The following is a 20,955-nucleotide window of genomic DNA, read 5'->3' on the forward strand; positions in this document are numbered from 1 at the left end:
AACGGACAGCGTCGCAATCTCTCCTCTCCATCCACCGGCGAGCAATGCGGGGACCGACCGCCCAGTTGTCTAAATCCCACTCATATCTGTCCTCTGGGGTGGAGGGTAATCGCTTCTTAGGTCAATCTTAAACTGCAGAGTTATACGCGTGACTCCCGTGCTACTTTAGTCCCGAGGATTTACCGACGCACCTGGTAGATACTCTACGTTATATCTCTGGAACTTCGAACTCGGTATCGCGTGGCCAACGGGGATGGAAAGACCCAATTACACGCCGTTTCTGCAGAATTGGACGAATACATACAAGGCGCTTAAGACACCTTAACTACCCCAGAATTTGCACCAGGTTGCTCCAACTGTCGAGATTCGTTCAACGCGTTCCCCGCTTGCGTTTCCATGCAACTTTCTTCTTCTTGGTATTACCATGCTACTTTACAACGTTTCGCGAACCTATCGCGAGATTTTTTTATCTATTTTCTAGGAATCGAAAGGCACCATCGACACCCAGGGGTAATTTTCATGCGAATGATTCTCAACGTTTTGCAAAACTATCGGTAATTTTCACGCGAATAATTCTCAACGTTTTGCAAAACTATCGCGAGATTTTTTATCTATTTTCTAGGAATTGAAAGGCACCATCGACACTCCGGGTAATTTTCATGCGAATAATCCTCAACGTTTTGCAAAACTATCGGTAATTTTCACGCGAATAATTCTTAACGTTTTGCGAACCTATCGCGAGATTTTTTTATCTATTTTCTAGGAATTGAAAAGCACCATTGACACCCAGGGGTAATTTTCATGCGAATAATCCTCAACGTTTTGCAAAACTATCGCGAGATTTTTTATCTATTTTCTAGGAATTGAAAGGCACCATCGACACTCCGGGTAATTTTCATGCGAATAATCCTCAACGTTTTGCAAAACTATCGGTAATTTTCACGCGAATAATTCTTAACGTTTTGCGAACCTATCGCGAGATTTTTTTATCTATTTTCTAGGAATTGAAAAGCACCATTGACACCCAGGGGTAATTTTCATGCGAATAATCCTCAACGTTTTGCAAAACTATCGCGAGATTTTTTATCTATTTTCTACGAATCGAAAGGCACCATCGACACTCCGGGTAATTTTCATGCGAATAAGCCTCAACGTTTTGCAAAACTATCGCGAGATTGTTTATCTATTTTCTACGAATCGAAAGGCACCATTGAAAGGCTCCGGGTAATTTTCACGCGAACAACCCTCTAGCGACGAACGCGGAATCATTTTTGATCCAGACTCAGGATTCCACGAATCGGGTCGTGTGTTTAGATCGTAGTCGACCTTCCATCACAGTGTTCCTTCTTTTACCATTTTCGTGACTTCGATGCGATAGTATTCTCTCTTTGTCTCGAGACAGACGATTTTCTGCGAGATGTGCGACGAAAACGAACTAAATGTCACCTATACGCGATGCATATTTCCAATGTATTTGTGAATCGCATTCTACAATTCAGAAACGTAACGTGTACGTGTATCGTACAACGGAATAAATATTTTCTTCGCGTTCGATCAGTGGTATTCATTATTCCAAGTAACGTAATTTTCGGGAGATCTGTTTGGTTCAAACGAAACGATCGTTTGTAAAAAGAAATTTCTTTAAAAAATATTACATTCGACAACGAATTCAATAGCGAAAGTGTTTTTCGACGCTTCGGTCCATTTCAATCGATAGCGTTCCGGTGTTGTAGATTCTGCCACTGTGATTTCATTCTGTAGATAGAACGGGACACGTTGGCGTTAATTACTCTCCAATGAAAGATAATAATAATGGCAATGTCGAGCAGTGTTTTCCAAAGTACCTGGCGAGACCACTAGACGGGACTCCTTACGAACCAAAGGAAGCAGAGATAATGCATTAGATAAGATAATGCATTAGATATGACAAGTGGCTTTATATTTACGGTATTATTATTGATAGAGATACCGTTTTGGTGGTTTGCTATATCTGCAACGGTATCCTTCGAGTCGAAGTAGTCGCAAATCCGATTATTTTAAATGCGTAATACAAAACAAACGAATGTGGGCCTGATTATTCTTCCCCACGTGTATTTGTATAGTCTTTTATTGACATTCCTTGGATCGTGTCGATGACAATTGTCTGGTTCCTTTTTTGGAAGCTTTCGTTTGTAACTGTTAATACTATTACTACGTGTTGCAGTTAGACTGTGTTAAAGTAATTGTATGGTGTTACACATTTCGTATTTATCTGCAATTTGGGTAATTGGATTGCTCCGTGCACAGTAAGTGCAACGGAACACACAACTCACTCGATATATGGAAAACACACTGACTTTGATACGGTATCGACAATAATGGGTCTGAACATAATTTTAATTCAATTGCTTTTAATTATACGTTCACCCTTGATTTCTTCGAATCTACCTGTCCTTTGAGTTGTCTCAGTTTGGTCCTGAATCGATGACACCTCGACGAGAAACATTAACCGTAATACGTAAAAATGATTCTTCCATCTTTAATTCCGAACTTCCAATTAAAATTTTTTTCCTACTTAAGAGAATTCAAAATGTATTACTCTCGTCCCTGATTAATGTGTCTCATTCTTCATAAATTATTTTAAGAACGGAGGGAAACTTAATTTATTTTATTCGAATGTATTTCTCCGGAAAGGGGTAAAGTTTCAGAAATAGTGGAACGAATATTTCATGGAAGATCTCCAGATACCGATGATCTACGCTGCCGTCCATAAGTCACCGGGCAATTGTCCGGCTTGAGAAAATGCAAATTGAGATATAGACACAAATTTTACAGACGGATCGAACTACAAAAAGTTTGCAATATTCGATCTGTGCGAACGCGCAATTTGCAGATTATACGTGTAAGCAAATTTCCAAAAGAAACATCTCCAAAATTAAAAATGTACGCGCAGATAATACAACAGGAAACTTGGATGGAATTGGTTAAAAAATATTTAAAAAATGAATGAATAAAGTATTATCGGTAAAATTATTAACATATTTTCTCCGCGTGTCGGATGAAATTATTCATTCATTATTATTCATATTAATGATTTATATTAACTCTATAATGGAAAGAATTAATAAGTCTTTTAGTTCATGAAATCACTTGGCCGTTATTATACATTCATGTACGTATTAGTAACTTATGGAGAAGGGTATGCATCGCAATTTTGTTCACGATATAATGAGTCAATTTCGAATGAAACCAGTTTAGCATTGGACATTAGGGGAACTGACAGTCACACAATTTAGCAGTGGATTAACTATCGAAAATTGTCGATACAGTAAAGGACAAAAACAGATTGGTACAAATCTGATATTTTATTTTCAACTCGCAAAATTTTACAGACAAAGCACAAAGTAAAGTTGTTTTTTTGTTTAATCACTTTTCTGACATTACACCGGTGAGGTATGTCACGACTATTATAATGCACAGGATTAAAATATATCACAGTGTAAAGAAAGAATCTGTTCTATCCTGAAACAATTACATATTTCAAATGACAGGGTTGTTATAAAAAGTTGATAAATTTCCCCCATTTATCATCAACAGTACAATGTAAATTCCAATCTTTTTATTTCCTAAACAACAACGCGATTGCGAGTCGTTAGGTATCGTTAAGCGTCTAAAGCATCCTCACTCAAAATGCATCGATGATTGTTACAATCAACTGTACAAAAAACTGAAATTGTTCGAAAAAAAAAAATGTTTAACCGGGATCGTTTCATTTCTGTTCCAGATTAGCCAAGAATCCCAGCATCAACATTTTAGAAAGTATCGAATTCAGCACGTTGACCAGCCAGGCGAATTAACAGTCGATTAATGTACTTTATGCTAGTTAATAGCCCGTGATCGAACTCTGTGATGTACGCGAACAACTGCACGATTTCCCGCAGAGCTTGATTTAAATGGATGGCCAGGAAGAGTCCATTTGTACATTTTAATTTGCAGTAGCGCGCGTTAAACGAGACAGCCGCAGGAAAAATCAAGAAAATTGTGCGGTTTTGTTCCCCGGGACGAAGTTCAAGAATAAGTTCAGGAATCGATCAACCGTTTCTCATCTGTACGGTGAACGTGGTGGCGGAATTTGGTAAACAAGTTACCCGAGCAATTTCATCAAGACAGAGTGCAACTGGTTACAAATTATGAGCAAAGTGAATTCTAATCGACGGATGTAGTGAAAGGCACGTGGCTCTCGCGTGCGCGGCTAAGCTTAATCCCCGGGAGGCTGATTCTCCGCGATATTAAAACTCCAGGGGATCGAAATTACGGGCACTACCGGTAAAACCGTACAAATGGATTCGAGCGATCGATAATGCACGATTGTAAATCCTGGCTTGAAGCGAGCCGCGTGTCTGATGAATAATACAATTCCGCCGGTCGCGTTGGATCCTCGAATCTTCAGTCATCCAGGGAAAATCTCCGGAATAGAAACGTAGAATCCTTATCGACCAGCGCCACGGTATACCTGCGTTACTGAACTCCTCGGTAGATCTTGCTTCAACGTCGCGAAGTCCAGGTCGTTACGCGTTGACGCTTGAAGGCAACAACGGTTGACAATATCCCGACAAGCACCGCGAACAGTGAAATACTCGGTGTCCAATAATTGAACGATGAAATAGAAGGAGGGACCGGTGCGACTTGTTCGATCGGAAAGTGTAGTCGCGATTAGTTATGGTCCTGGAGCGTGATTTGCATACGACGCGAGGATAAACTGCGGGAACAGTATGACAGTGATGTGGGTGTATTTGGATTCTGGTTACGCAGTCTATACGGATCTCTGTGAGTAATTGATAAACGGATCGGGAAGTGCTAAATTCGTTGCCAACTTTCTCGGAGGGAATAGAAGGATAGGTACAGAATACGTGCGGAGAGGAAGAAAGTGACAACATGAAGGACCATCTTGGAAGATGGTTGTACGTCGTGCTGCCGTTAATCACGTTTCATTCGCATCAGACTGGTGAGTTTGCATTTGTTTTCACAACGATGACGGGCTTCCGTGTCTACGAAAGAGTTTCCAAACTTGCGCACAAGTTTATCAATGGGTGTTTCAGGAAGAAATTGTTTCTCTTTCTTGACTCTTGCGTTGTCATTGCGAGTCCTTTGATTATATTGTTTTCGTGCATCGTATAAGTTGAAATTCTCGTGCACAGAATCAGAACAAAGTATTTTGCGCGTTAAAATTATACTTCTTTCGTGTCTCGTATTTTTCGAAATTAGAAGATATCAAAGCGATCTTGTATTTAGAATGGCGGTCCGTATATTTCTTTGGACTGGGTTCTGGCCGGTAAAAAGAATAATTCAACGCCCTCTAAGGAAACAACACACAGCTGCTCGCTGCAATTCCTTACTGCTGAGTGACGTCACAGCTTTCCAGCTCTAACGGTATTACTTGGTACCTCGGTTTTACATCAGTTACATGGGTCGATTTAAAAAAGTTCAGTCCCGTCGTCCTCTGACGAATACTGAAATCCATTTGTCTTTCTTTCTCACTTTTATATTCTCGCTCTTCACTCGCAGATGTACGTGTCATTAACCGAACGTCCGTTCAACTCATTTAAATTATCGCTTATTCCGATTTATTAAAATCACTTTAGGAAACTTTTTCACAAGTCGTCGGATTCAACTTCTCGTCAGTTACAACGCAGTACCAAAAAAAAAAAAATACACCGAATGCTATTTAAAAAATTCTAGAACACCTTGATATCTCGGAAAATACGAGACATGAAAAATGTAAGATAGGTATGTACGGTAAATCCTATGGGATACAATTCTATGAATAATTATAAACTCGAATACTTTTTCTGCTTTCTTTCGTCAACGTTTACAAGAAACGGCTCATCGTGTCAAGATACGTTTTTAGTTTAACAGTAAGAATATTTGTGTAAAAGCAACTTTCTGTTGACGTTTTACTATACGATTTATCTGTTTATTGTCACAAAGTAGAATTACGACGACTCTGAATATTTATAAACTCAATGAATGTATTTTTCGTTGCTCCTTGAGAACGATTCGGTATTTTCGTCAACTTCACTTGGTAGGATAGTACTACTAGAAGCATTTCTCTTATGAATTCTTAACAATTTGTGAAATATTTCTTATTTTAAATTATGCTGAGTAGTTCAAAATTACTTAGTTCACCCAATTCTTGGTGCTGTACTTAACATCCATTTCGTGCAAAGTTCTATGTAATTCGTTCGATTACCGAGCTTTGATAAGTCTTCTTGGGTTAGTTCATTCTTAAAATTAATCGCAACTTTTGAGGTAAACTGGCTTTTACTCAAAATTACACTCGAACGTCTTACTCGTAGGCTTTCACGTTTCCAATGAATTGTTTCTTTTTGGTACCGCTAGATAAGACGCTTTGAGTGCTTGTGCAATTATGGAAACAGAGCTATTCCAATCAGGCGTTCTTGAGAGCCTTTAATTGCTATCGCGTTCTAGTTGATTTCCATACGATGAACGGATTCATGAATAAAGGAGTTTCGATCGCTGGACATTTCGATGCAAAGGCCAGCTGCCAATAATTCCAGCGAAACGGAACTGTTGGAGATGTATGGAAGAATTTATAATTCTGACTAGTGATGGAACTAATCCAATGACATACTCATTAATAACGACACATATCAATCTTCAGGCATTAGGTCGACGTGTCAAACAGATATCAAAATAAAGTGTCATTAATAACAATGCGTATCAATTTCCAAACATTGCGTTCAGATATCAAATAGGCAATGAAGTAAGTTGTCATTGACATTGGTGTGATATATTTACTGATATTTCATCCAGAATCGAGATAATTGAAATATTAACTATCCTTGAGACCTCAACAAAACCCTAGCAAAATAATAGTGTAATTTTTATCGATATACTAATTAGATTTATTTCGTCCACAATTTTAATTAAATAATACAAAACCAATTTATAGAAATACGTTATTTGACTTTTGTAAATTTACTTCGGATGATGTACTTTTCCCATAAGAAAAACTTTACTTTCTTTGATTATTTAAATTAATGAAAATAAAACAAAACACCAATTGAAGGAGAAAATTTAAAGACAATAGTCTGCAAAATAATCTAGTATAGTTCCATTGACGCCAATTTCTAAATAACTTGCATTTTATATTCAAAGTCGGTCTTCTCATACTTGTAGAATCTCAAGAAATCAATACCAGATAAAGTACCGTAATAAATCATGGAATATACATGCGCCCCGCACGAAGTGTTATAACTGAATATAGTGAAAAATATTGATGATATAGAAAAATATTATTATTAGATAAATTTGAAGTATTTTAAGAGGCATATTTTTTACCTCATTTTCTTTTTTGTACATAAAGGTTTCAAGGAGATTTCAAGATCGTCTTGTTTTTCAATTGAAATCATACATTTTTCAATATGCTTATATATCGGGACAAATTTAATGACCATATACATTTAAATAGTATGTTAATATAAAGAGTAGTCCATAACTCGTAGTACAACCGAAAAAGGAAACGATTCCTCATCTAAAAATATATCGAAAATACGTGCAGAATAATTAATTTTTGTAAAAGACTTTATACTTGCGATAATCATTGTTGAAGATATCTGGGGCACGCGTACATTTGATAACTTTAAATGATAACTTCTGGCTTGAACGTTCTTCTTACTAATTACAAAATATTTTTAATATTTAAATTTTGCTTATAAATTCCTATCTATGGACGTCGTATATAAAGATGATAAACATCTATAATGAGATCATGTCCCAGGTACTTGGAAAATTTATTATTTCGTAAAAGAAACGTGCTATAGTAAAATATTATAAAACAGCTTTTATTTCTAGGACAAATTGTTAATACAAATGAACAGGTATTGAACTTAGTGAAATTGAATAGGTATCGAATTATCGATAAGGTAGTTGTGTATTTCGTTAATCTAAAATTGTTCCCAAACGTTCCCTAGAATGCTTCAATACCAGAGTATCAATTTCGAGCGTAAATATTATATATTGTTGGTATCAAAACATGTCTTAGTTTCATGATTAATTTGCGACGGTTTGATTGAAACGCGTAAATGGGAGTGAAGAACGATTTGTGCATTAATAAAGACATGATCTGGAATAGTAGGATCACGGTGGTTACCGTTGCTTCAAAGTTAATGAGTTATCAGAATGTGCTTTTACTGTGTCGTGAAAACTTTAATCTAATTTTTAATGGATGGAAATTCGGGCCGGTTTTACTTTATCAACGTTTATGTTGCCCCGTAAAATTTTTGTCGTATCAGTACATAAGGTAACTATATTCTGTATAATACATTTTTGAATATGAAAAATATATTAACATTTTTGTATAAAAATTGATAGAAATATTATTTCAAAGTATGTACTTTTAATATGTGTATAAAACTTTGATATTGGATATTCTTCAACGTCGAAAATATTCCGAAGTAGTATCAGCTCATGGTGGCTCGAACTCTTTTCAGCTCGAAAGATAGTGTTCTGTTAAAAGTTCACTGTACAGGGAGTTTTAAAATTATAGATACAAAGTATACTGACTAGTAGAACGTACCAAAGGAAAGAAAAGTCATAACAGGGACTGGCAAGTAGGCAGTCGATAGGCAGTAGATAGTCATTAAAGTGATTATTTCAATCGTATTCAGTTTTTTAGCTCGTAAGCCAATTTTTACGGGATTATACAGTATAAATAACAAAATATACGATACTAATCATAGATACTTATCAGTCGTTATTGTACTCGTTTTACGAGGCATTAATGATAACATCTAATGGCAGATGACATTTGCGATAATAACAAATTAAGCAAACTGAACCGAATCGGTACGCTATATAAAAGGTGCCCTATTTAAGTCGATACAACGAAATATCTCGTAGACAACTAATACAAAACAAAAAGGTGGAGGTGCTCCTTTTATGATTTTGAGAGGAGAGTTGTATATAAAATTACTCGATCTATACATATTAAGCAATATATATATATTAAAATTATTACGATCGTTATAAATTTATTCGAAAATTATTACGATCTTGAAAATTCGTAGGTTGTAAATCAAATCGAACACAATTTGGATAACAATACTCGTTGTGTTTACTTCTACTGGTGTATTTACATAAATTGACTGATATGATATAATCTGTTTCCCTTCTAACACAGTATCTCCTAATTAGTTACAACCAGCCAAAACGAATAATACTACAACATTGGAAATATTTACTAATGCTAATACAAATAGAAATAGTGAGTAATCGAATTCTACCGTTTCAAATAGTTTTTAAACAGTAGGAGATTTTCTTTATCATATCTCGTGTAAGAAGAGCAAAAGAATGAATTCTCTTTTCGATTTTTTAAATATTTAAAACTATTACAGATATCGAGTCTTTTAATTCGGACGACTGAGAAGCATTTACTTTGGTTTTCGAGACTTCGTGCCAATTAATTTTAAAAATATTATTTAAAAAAAAATTACTTTAAATTTTAGCGCAAGTTTTCACATCCCGTATCAACTTCGATCGGTATATATATGATCCATAATCATATGGAAAATTATACAATGAGTTTATTTCAAAGATTCATGATATTTTTAATTTTTTCTAAACTTTGAAAACAACTTTAAGAAAGTATAAAAAGGAAAAAAGTTGTAATTTCTAAACCAGACAGACCCATTAAAAGAACTCAATTTGACTTGAAATAACTTTGAAAAATAGAAAAGAAATTTTCCCTTTGAAGTAATTTTCTGTTATTTAGAAATGATTTCAAACGACACATGTTTATAGACAGATTGCATAATGAATCGTCTATTGTTACATAGGTTTTTACGCAACCGAAAACTATTCATCGACTAACTCGAAACTCGATACGAGGCGTCACGTATTAGCTAAATATATTTGTTGTATCAGGTTAACGTAATGAAACTAAAACGCAACAAAAATACCGGACATTGGATTTATCTCTCCTTGATCAGGGTTGCTTTAATCGAGCAACAACGTGATTGTACTGGTAATATCGCGTAGAAAATCGTGGCATGCTGAAAAACTCCAAACTCAATTATCCAGTCTCTCTAATTAACACGTTATTCTGTCTCCCGTCGAGCTGTTAGCTTCGGGAGAATAAACGTCGCCCGAATTAGTTGAACAAATTTTTCTCGTCGCTCCGGCATCCTTTGCTCTTCGAGAAGCTGCCATACAAGCTATCCGTGGCCTGGATCAAGAGACGAGGTGTCTAGAAATTCCATCGAGGCGAACTTTCTCAGCAGCGTCGCGGAAAATTGCATTTTTAAGCGACAGCTCATTTACTAGTAATTAACTTCGTTGAGCTTGTCTTTGACCTACGAAATCAATCTTTCCGTTTCGTGTTTACCACGTGTTTGAAAAATCTTTCTGCACACGACTCCGCTCTCGAGGTAATTAAATTTGGAAATATATTTTTAAGTATTTAAGCTTTTGCTTATAAATCAGTACCTTCGTACGTCATACATACGAAGATGAAAAACATCTGTAATCAGATCCATTTAATCAAATTTTATTTAAATTGGCGCGTGTTTCGAGCATTTTTAAAATGATTATTTTCAAAAGGTAGCCTGCAATATCAAAATTTTACTGTATATTTATGATTTATTAGCAAATCTCGTTGAATTGCAATATTGGAACGTTCGTTGTGATAAAGTATGTAATTCATACGTAATGTGAAACGTTTCGTAAATTATTGATTTCTATTGTTTTTTTTTACGTGGAATCGATTTACAGTTGAGCACCAATTACTGCAACTCCGATTATTGCATGAGAGCCTTGTTGGTTTATTGTTTTGGCAAGTAAAAGGGATGGTCACTTACCAACGAGTGGACTTGGAGGAGGAAGTAACTAAGTATCTAACTGGTAGTAGAGAGAGACACTCACTATGTGAGTGGATGTTCCTTCTCATTCGATTTCTGTAATGATCGAAATTCTATTGCACTGCATTTAGAAAAAAAAAAAACCATACGAGAATTGTATTCGTTAAATCAATCGATTCTTTCTTCTGCGAAGTATCTTTGCCCGGAAAAGGATTATGGTTTGTTCAATTTCTAAAATTGTAATTAAATTATTATTTAAAATAAGGAAATATCAATAATACACAGCGATACAAGTTATATAAATGTTATTAAATACATACCGAACTTGATACAATTGACTCAATAAGTCTTACTCAAATATGGGGAAAATTTTATTTCAATAATGGACGATGAATAAAAATTTTATACACCCATATATTTTCAACGTTTGCTTAATTGAATAATTATGCAGATAAGATTTTATTCCCTAAACGTAAATTATAATTTCATTACAGTCTGCCTTTGCAGGAATATCGCTAACGAATAAATATTGTACATCATATTAATAATGTAACAATAATCCTGTTATTAATAACATAATAATAACTCCCATTATTAAAAATATAATAATATACCATTGCGTATTCATAATCTAGGTTTTGAAGTAGTTAATTACGGTGGGAAATAAATATTCAATTTTTTAAGTAATTGTTCCATTTCTTTCTAAGCTTGACATTAAATTATATATTTTAATAACAGAAACATTGACAATTAGGGCTTAAATGTATTAATGTTCCAGATGAGGGAATTTTACTTCTGTTAACTATTTAGATATGGATTGATTCTAAGAAAATATTCTAAAATATTGTAAATATAGATTCTACTAAGGTAATTAAATTCAGTAAAATAGAATACGATTTTTAGTTTTCATTTTGTAACGTAAAGTTATTAATCTTTCCAATTTTATCAATCGAATATTATATTTCGTTAATGTTATTTATAATTATAAAATTTCCTAGGAATTATTTTAGAATTACTTATAATTTATACCATTTCTGCCATTTATATCACTTATACCATTTATACCATTTATACCATTTATACTATTTATAATATTTATAACATTTATAACATTTACACTATTTGCAAGATTATTCATTAATTTTAAGATCTGGATAAAGCATATTTATACTATTTTCCATTTTACTAGGATAAAAACACCATCGAATATCGATGATTTAAGACAGTTCATGAAATATTTATTTTCTTTTGTATGTGAAGCACAAGCTGACGCTTATTTTACGTAACATATGCGGAATTCGTTAATACATGGACACAACATCGAATACTCGTGGTCTAGATTTTGATATTTGCCTATATTTGCATCGTACACTCGAATATTTAAGCACAGGTATGATCTTTATAAATAAATTCTTTATCTAATGGTTTACATGTTTAGATAGAAGTCACTTAATGAATTTATAAACTCAAATTATACTATGGTAGTTGTTTTGGGAGTATTTTTCGATTTAATTTGATCGAAGTAAATAATTATTTCGATTTCTTCCTAAATATTTGTAATTAATTCAATTTTTCAATATGATACCACTGTTGAATAGATACCAAATAAGTAGAATAGAAACGTGTAGTTTAAACAAAGATGTTTATGTACACAATGAATAAGAAGATTTAATTTAATCATTTTTCCTGAAAGAAAATAGAAAAAACATTTATTTAACTTTATTGTTAAATTTAACTATTTAATTTAAATTACAAAATTTCAACTATCATTGTTTATGAATCGATTTTGCTCAAAATCTAAACAAATCTGAATATCAGTTCCTAAATCAGAAAAAGACCAAGCTGCATAGAACATTATTGTTGAATCGTGTTATCTTGCTGTTTATACAAATTATTGTAAAAGATAACTAAAAAGCGACTTAGATAATTTTTAGAAAATGTCAAGCTACTATCTCTTCATCAGTGCGGTTTTAGACAACGCTAAGGAATACTAAATAGTTTTGTTACCAACGAGATAATATTTAATTAATACTCTACGTATTAGTGTACTGTAAGCTAACTGTAATAAATAATTTCGGATTCCTCTCGCTAAGAGAAATCGAAATCGATTTATCATATTGCAATTTGAGGTTTAATTTTCGAGATACTAATTACCGCTTTCGAGTGACGATTTTCATCCGAATTCAAATAATGAAGTCAACCCTCCCTATTCGTTAAGCTTGGGAATTTTAGAAATGGTTCGTTAGATTTTTCATAATATCAATTTAGGTCGGTTTTACAACTAGAAGAAACGTTCTAACGTCGTAAAGTATTATTAAATATACGAATGATAAGTAACAAAGAATTTTGTAAATTAATATTTATAATCGTTAGAGAATTTTAGGGAGTGCTGAATTGTTCTTCTCTAAAGTCTCAAGTTATTTTGATACTCCAACTAATCTCAGGTATACGCTGAGTCAAGCTAAATTCCTTTTTCCTTCTTGGAGGGTTATGAATGTGGATGGAGAGCATGAAATGACCAATAAGGATTTGGGTGGCTTCCTATATAGTTCATGCATCCCTAATTTCAGAAAAACGAGCCCGCAATTTCATACTCCAATTTCATTAGGTGTGTCCAAAGTGTTACTTGTTAACGTAGATTTACGATATACAAATTGCTTTAATTAAGAGTGAAGGAAAATTTGTTCGACTTTAGATGCCTCTTAAAACTGAACGAGTAAATCAAGGATACCAAAATAACAATGCAGTAGAACCTATATTATACAAACGCCTGTTAGAAAAGCGTTCAACCATACAAACACTCTTTTACTAAAACGTTTTATTACCTGAAGAAAATACGAACAAGAAGTATATCCTTTCATAAATTCACCAATATGATTCATTTTAAGAAAATCGTTTGCTTATATTACTTCTTCACTTCTACTGTAATAAATTTTATTATTCTATCTCAAACGTAATATGATCGGACACGTTTTTCTACACAAACCTGATCAATTCTCCCTGACAATTATAATTTTCAGTAATTTAATGCATCCTGAAAAGAATCAGTAGAATGTGGTCGAAATGATGGTAGAATAAAGAAATATAAACGCTCACTTAAGATACCAAACGAGCAGTCACATAAACGGATACAAATTGATCAGTCACGAAGAGAGTAAGAATTTTACAATATAAAAATTTTCTTAACCGTTTGCGCCTATCTATTGGATCAGTTAATGTAAATTCTATTATACACGTTTCCTATACACGGAAACACTTGATCGGAAGATTCCTAAAGACGCGTTCGTATTCTGTACCCGAGCCGCGTCACTGTTCTTAACAATCACGAGGATGAAGAAGCAACATTATTCCGAAGCTTCAACCCTGTTTCGATATCCCGATATCTCGTAGGAAGCTGTTCCCCAATTGTGTATACAGGCGGACGTGTTACACGTTTGCGGAATGTGGTTGATTGTTAGACGAGAACCCAATTTGCCAAACTCAAGTTCGTCGTGGAGAGTGCACCGCAAGGACGTTGCAGCGTTCTATTGAAGTTGTAGCAGCTGATGTTATTATGCCATGTTCGGGTAGCTATGGGGGACGGATATTGTGGATTTAGAACATACCTCGTTTGAACTCCATCTGAGAATGTCAAAATTAAACCGAGAACCATTGGTTCGTTATTAAATCCCATATACCGCTGGTATTCCAGGAACTTTATTTCGATTCGATTATTACAACAAGTGTCTTGTTAAGTAATCTCGTCGCATCTTGCATACATTTGTTTTATCACTGTCGACACTGTATTTCTGGATAAAAACACGGTACATTGTTCGACTTGGACAAGTTTTGGAACACGAGTATACGGGAAGCTTCGAAAAGTAAACTTTGGGTCTTTTGATTGGCACAAAATTCATAAAGGATAACATTAGAAGCGTTATAAATAATGTTTCAACGGTACGTCTTATTTTTTATATATAATACTTTATCTTTGTATATCATATTTCCTGTGTCTTGTGTAGAATTCCACTAAAAACAATGTGCCCGTAATTTAAGACGTTAACTCGAAAACTAAAATAAAGTAGGTGTATTTGTAATACATTCGTTGTTATTGAGAAACAGAAACAAACTCATATCGTCCGAAATGACAATTCACATTTATTTCAACGAAATGCGTAGAAATTGTAAATCGCAATGATTTCGAATGGGTAAACTTAATCCATTTCGTTGACTTTGAAGCTACTCGTGATATTGAAAATAAACTTATTCTCGCGCTTAAAACGATACGGTAGAAATTTCCTTTGAAGAATTAATTACTACTGAATGGTGGCTCAACATCTCTAGGAATTTAATTAAAGTACCTAAACAATAGCCGCCCCCGTAACAGAAATTGTACGTCTGTAAAATCGTTCGTAGTTAATTAATGAAACGAAATTAATAAGTGCTTAACAGGTACAGTTAAAGTGCTATTTGCCATTTATTAAATTAGCATGACCTAAAGCACCGAAAAGTCCAACTACTTGGGCAGCAGTGCTTAGCAGAATCGACCAGCAAATGGGAACCATCCGTAGAGAGATACACGTACAACGAAACCGACAAACGGATGGAGCGTAAACTATTGCTATTGGGCGTATCAAAGTGATTCACGTGAATGGTCGAGGGCATTATGCAAATGATCCGTAAAATTATTGTGCCCTTCAGGCATCAGCAGACGAGAGCGTAACTGAACTTTCCACTAAAACTGACAGAACCCTTTCGCGTCGAGTAACCGGAGGTATTAATCCGTAAGGATGCTGATAACGCATCTCTGTGATCAATGCTCGAACCTTGTCTCTAGCATCTTTGTCTTGTACATCTATTTATTCTAATTTCAATGATTTTTCACCGTAACGGTAAAACGTTGGACATTCATTAATTACGTTCAAATTGGAAACAATTTGAGACTTTATTGAAACGCAAGTTTCCACGGCGCGCTTTGAGCTATAAATTAATGAAAATTAACAGAATCGTGTGTGTGTGAGTTCTGTTTATATTCACTAGCCGTCAACAAGTGATTATTAACTATTAATTACCAAATGTATTATACAAACCGGTACATTTTAATTTGTATTTAATATATTTCAAATTAATGAAAGATAGCTGATAGCTGTTGTTTATAGCTGAAACATTGCAATTATCGCACACCTAATGCACAATGTACAAAATATACGATATATAAATATACAGCAATGTGAGGATAGCTACTTCTGATCAGTTTTTCGACATAGGTATTGATCTATCGATATCTATGAATAGGCATTGCGTTGGGCATCTACGACGTCCTTGGAGTAATACTTTTTGAGAAAATAGGATTTTGAGGTGATTAGTTGCTGTTTGATGGAAAGAGAAGTATAGCAATCTCTGTACCTAATGCATAGGTCTGAGAAAATACCATTAAGGGTAGAGGAACAAGGTCCAAATGGCTCTATATAAGATACTCGATGCCTTATTGTGTACAAGCGTATGAATAATTTTTTTTTTGCAAAGAATTAGGTGGTATTTGTTTCCATTAACTAATTTCGGCCAAACGGGACTGTCAATTAATTACTTTTCATTGATACTTTTGAAACAGTCTATTGCTTTGCTTTAAAAAATAATCGAAATAAAAAATTAAGGACCTTTGATTTAATGGAATTGTTTTAGCTCCTTAAAAAGAAATAAAAATTAACACAAATCTGTACCGAAAAATAAAATTTCGTTATGTGGACAGAACAAAAATAGCCCTCCAAATTGGAAGAAAAAAATATATTCTGTTCGATGTAACCATTTCTGCATACGAATAATAATCTTTCTTTTAAATGAATACTTTAGATTTACTTGAATGGAAAATACCATCTCTTCGAAACCAGTTTATTTATTAACATTTCTGCTATTGGACAGTATTCATTTCGATATAAGACGCAACGAAATTCATTAGATTCTTCACGTTCGTTTCTCTAAAAAAAGAAATAGAGAAATACGGTAAGAAAGATACAGGAATGAAAGAGCTACGTACAAAATAGAGGCAGTATAGTTCCATTTGGCTGTTTTCTAGAGCTCATGCGCTCCTAAAAATATTTCATTCTAAATTGAAGTAAAAGCATTTTATTCAATTGTAATGACAGGGATTTATCGTTTATCGAATTCCTGTTGTGAGAATTTTGGTAGAGGAGGAAGTCACGTGTTAATGCATCTATCAAAATCAATTATTTATGTCTATTCTAATAGATATTGATCCGTTTCAAAACATTGTATTTAAATTACTGTGAATTCTTTCGATAATTACTATGTACATCTGCAAAATTAAAGCATGTTCTTGAAAACATCTTTTCAAAAATATGAAATACTGAATTTCATATTGAAACACCTAATGCATTTAATCAAGATTACGTTAAATATTATCTCCCGTTATGTTATTTTATTTCTTTCATCTTCCCAACCAATTTTGATTTTCCATTTGCATTTGCATCTGCATCTTTTCATACCTCTTCAGCAATACATTATTTAATCCTGTGAAATAGAATATTGAAATATTTTTGCTTTAAATAAAAAAGCGAAGCAGAAAAAGGAAACAGTTTTCCTTTTATTTCTACCTTTTCGAGTGCATAGTTTTATATACAAGAAAAACCACATTACGTTTGAAGTATTTTCCAGAAGTTAATTAAAACGAAACATCATCAAGTATTCATGAACCTTTTCGTTATTCTGGTAATTTTGAATTTTTAAAGAACCGTAGTGAATTTCTTACCATTTTTCCGAAAGCGATATATCGGTATTTACTTCCAGAGAATCATGGTTTTCTCACATATTAAATATTTTTGTTAACTTTAAATCTCATTTTCTTACATAGAAAAATTATTATTTTTCTTCTCCATTCTGTTATCAGTACGATTGAAAATAAACTGGATAAATTGTCCTCAAAGTACAATGATCAAGTTTCAATAAAATATATTAAAAATAAAATTTTTACACATATATTTAGGCGACACATTTGCCATATTTTCAATTTGACATTTTCAACTTCAGATTCGTGACACCAAAAACGCGCAAATGTTTGTTTACAGATTACTACTAAACGTTTCAAACGAACGAATTCATCGATTAAAGTCGACAGTTTTGCAATGTACATTTGTCAATAAAAATATTCTTTCTCATTACCGTTCTGCATGATTTTGTTAACGAACTTCGTCGAACCCTGCTTCCGATGAGTGGTGATTCTGCTTTAAGCCCGATTTTTTACTTCGGTATTCGGGCACACTTAAAACAAATACTTCCAAAAAATCCTAGGCTATGCTCCTAGTATATTCTTCACTGAACCGGAACGAACTGCACAAGAGGATTCGAAAGAGCAATTTTTTATTTGCAATTTTAATCTTTACCATTTTATTTAATCCGATCACGAGTACCGAGGCCTCTCATTTTTCTGAACTTTTCCTCTTATCTCTTAAGTGCTGTAAAATCTTCACGAATGACCTAATTCTTGCTTTAGCAATGGAACCCCTCACCGAGTTTTGTTCAGTAAGAAATGCTTTTCCCCAATGTTCGGCACTTGTTCTGCCTACTCATTCCCATGTCGTGCACCGTCGAGAGGATATCCTTCTCAGGAAGAATACGATTTCCTAAGAGAGAGAACACAATGATAGGTTCATCGCACACAGAAGAAAGTCTGCCCTAAAAATCTTTGAGCACTTGTTCTATCGTTCGTCCACGTCTCGTCAAGAAGATTGGGTTTCGATTTAGACGTTCGGCTTAATCTTCGTACTCGGCTAAACGAATTCAGACAAATGGCTTTGAATTTGCTTATGTCAATCGCTGAATACGATAAAGTACATCGTTGATTCGAATCGCTCTACTTCTGGATATTTTCCTCCGGTTCTTCTCGATTGATAAAACCTAACAGCACCTCTTTCTTCAAAAGAAATATCTGAAATGTTTTGCATCCTACTTTGCTTTCATTTTATGAGATATTTCAACCAATCTTTCCCAAACAGAAGTTTGGACAAAGTCCAACATTCCTTGAAGTTTTCGTGCAAGGACTAACAGCACGATTCCTTTATGATTTGGTGGAATACTTCGATCAATATTTATCGGTATTGGAGTGAAAGATTTGTATCGCGATGAAGCGAATAATTCACAATTCGAAATATTCACCTAATCTGTAAGTTCTTATTTTCGCCAGTAAAACGTATTAGGAACTAGATCCTTTTTGATCTACGATACGCAAAGAATAATTTTATTTTGCTGAAAGTCACCCTGAAAATATAAAAAAAAAGATCTAGTATAAATATAACAATGTAAATGCGGTATTTGTAATTTTGAGAATTTTTGAGAATACAAACTGACGGATGTATTCCATTCGATAATTAAGATATTGTTCATTAAGGCTTCGTACTTGTCCTCAGGGAATACTGATCAATTTCGACAAAGAATGATTATTATATTCTTGAATTTTGAAAAAGTGTAGTTTCCTTCGTCTAGTTATGAACCAAGATTACGTGTTTGAAATGCGAGTTTTCTTTTCAATGACTTCTTCCCACTCGGTCGAAGAAAATCGCCCGGGAATCCGAAACTTACGTAATGGCGCTTGTGTTTTTACGACTGTTAATAATGTGTCCGATAAAGTTGTATGACTGTCGTCGAACTCGTTCCTCTGTCAATAGTAGAGATCTAGTTCCCTTAGGACATGAAATACTGTCGGAATTATCCGGGAATTGGATACGTGCTGGCAGAAATTTATCTGTACAATTATTTGTAGGAGTCCGTCTTGTTTACAAAGTAATGAATAATATTCTCTGTCCGTTTTAATCTTCTTTCGGTCGGTCTGCGTTTCTCCTCGAACTTCTAAGCCACTTCTATAAATTGACACTCTCTTAAAGTTTTAGAAATAAATTCACCGTAAATCGTTGTTTCTATTGGTTCGGAATACAAATTCCTTTTACTCGCGCGTTAATTAAATCGTTTTTAATATTCGTACAAAATAAAGGACAAGTCACGTAAGAGAACAAAGTATAAAATTCGAACGCGTATCTTCATTTACGCGTTTACATTATTTATACGTAGACTTACGCAGTGTGTTAAATAATGCACAAAACTCGTGATCATAGATTACACGAGGTCAGGTAAAGTGAAGATTGTTGTTTTCTAACGAGACGCGAAAAATAAAATGTTTCCATTTCTAAGTGGGATGACAGTTTATAAACTTGCCTATAAATATTCTGCATACAAATACACATATATTAATCGTCTAGAGTCAACACTTGAAAAAGTAATGTATAATATCTGTAATAAGTCATACGATTCCGATATAAAAATAAAAGAAACACGTTTCGATTGACATTTTACCTTCATAGAAATATCTACAACGCGCTCAGTTACGCGATATTAGTCCTTTTACAATTAATTATCTACTATCTGGTAGCCAATTTTTCGTAATATACTCGAATTTCGTTGAAATTCAATTGATTAAATCTGTCGCGTTAAAAGCTACTGTACGAGCAGTTGAGAAATTGTGTCACGAAATGAACTGCAAAGCAACGACGATTGTAAAATGGAATTCCACCCAGCCTATTTTCCACGACAATCGTTGCATCAAACACCTAACTCTTGAGCACACAAACTCGTGAATAAAGACCGCCGTGAGGGGTGCATTTTCTAATCAGATTCTTCACGCTGCTGTAATTACAGAGAACATCGAGGTGCGAGCCTCTCTACACATATTAAATTTCGCCTTTGCAAGACTTTCGGGCGCAATCTCCATCCGGTAACCATGTCTATATAGTCGGTTTTAAAATCTGGATCGAAACCAGGTCAAGAGTCCAACTTGTTAAGGCTTTGAATACGGCTGAGTTTACGTCTCGACAAAAAGATCAAGATCATGTATCGGTTTTTCAACTAGAAAACGGTAATATTTACAAGTCAAAGTTACACAGGATTATTTTAACTAGTTGTCACGAATTTAATAGTTGTGTTCCACGCAAGATGTACAAGGACATCGTTCTCACGAACACGAGTTCATAAATTGTCTTAAATTATCCACAGCTTATTGTGTGAGTTTTGAACGTTGTGCGAACGCAGTTTGCGGTTAGCTCTAATTACTTGTTGA

At 34.2% G+C, this 20,955-nt stretch overlaps 1 protein-coding gene across 2 annotated transcripts in view; it reads left to right on the forward strand.

Annotated features, from left to right (window-relative positions):
* Positions 1–20,955, forward strand: part of LOC143144172 (protein amalgam) — a 142,943-nt gene that overhangs the window by 7,584 nt on the left and 114,404 nt on the right. For both annotated transcript variants that reach the window (XM_076306290.1, XM_076306289.1), the window contains exon 2: positions 3,764–4,984. In XM_076306290.1, the coding sequence (XP_076162405.1) occupies positions 4,915–4,984 (70 nt within the window). In that variant the 5' untranslated portion in view covers positions 3,764–4,914. The remainder of the gene's footprint in view (positions 1–3,763; positions 4,985–20,955) is intronic.

Source organism: Ptiloglossa arizonensis, chromosome 3 (genome assembly GCF_051014685.1).
Source record: "Ptiloglossa arizonensis isolate GNS036 chromosome 3, iyPtiAriz1_principal, whole genome shotgun sequence".
NCBI classification, from domain to species: domain Eukaryota; kingdom Metazoa; phylum Arthropoda; class Insecta; order Hymenoptera; family Colletidae; genus Ptiloglossa; species Ptiloglossa arizonensis.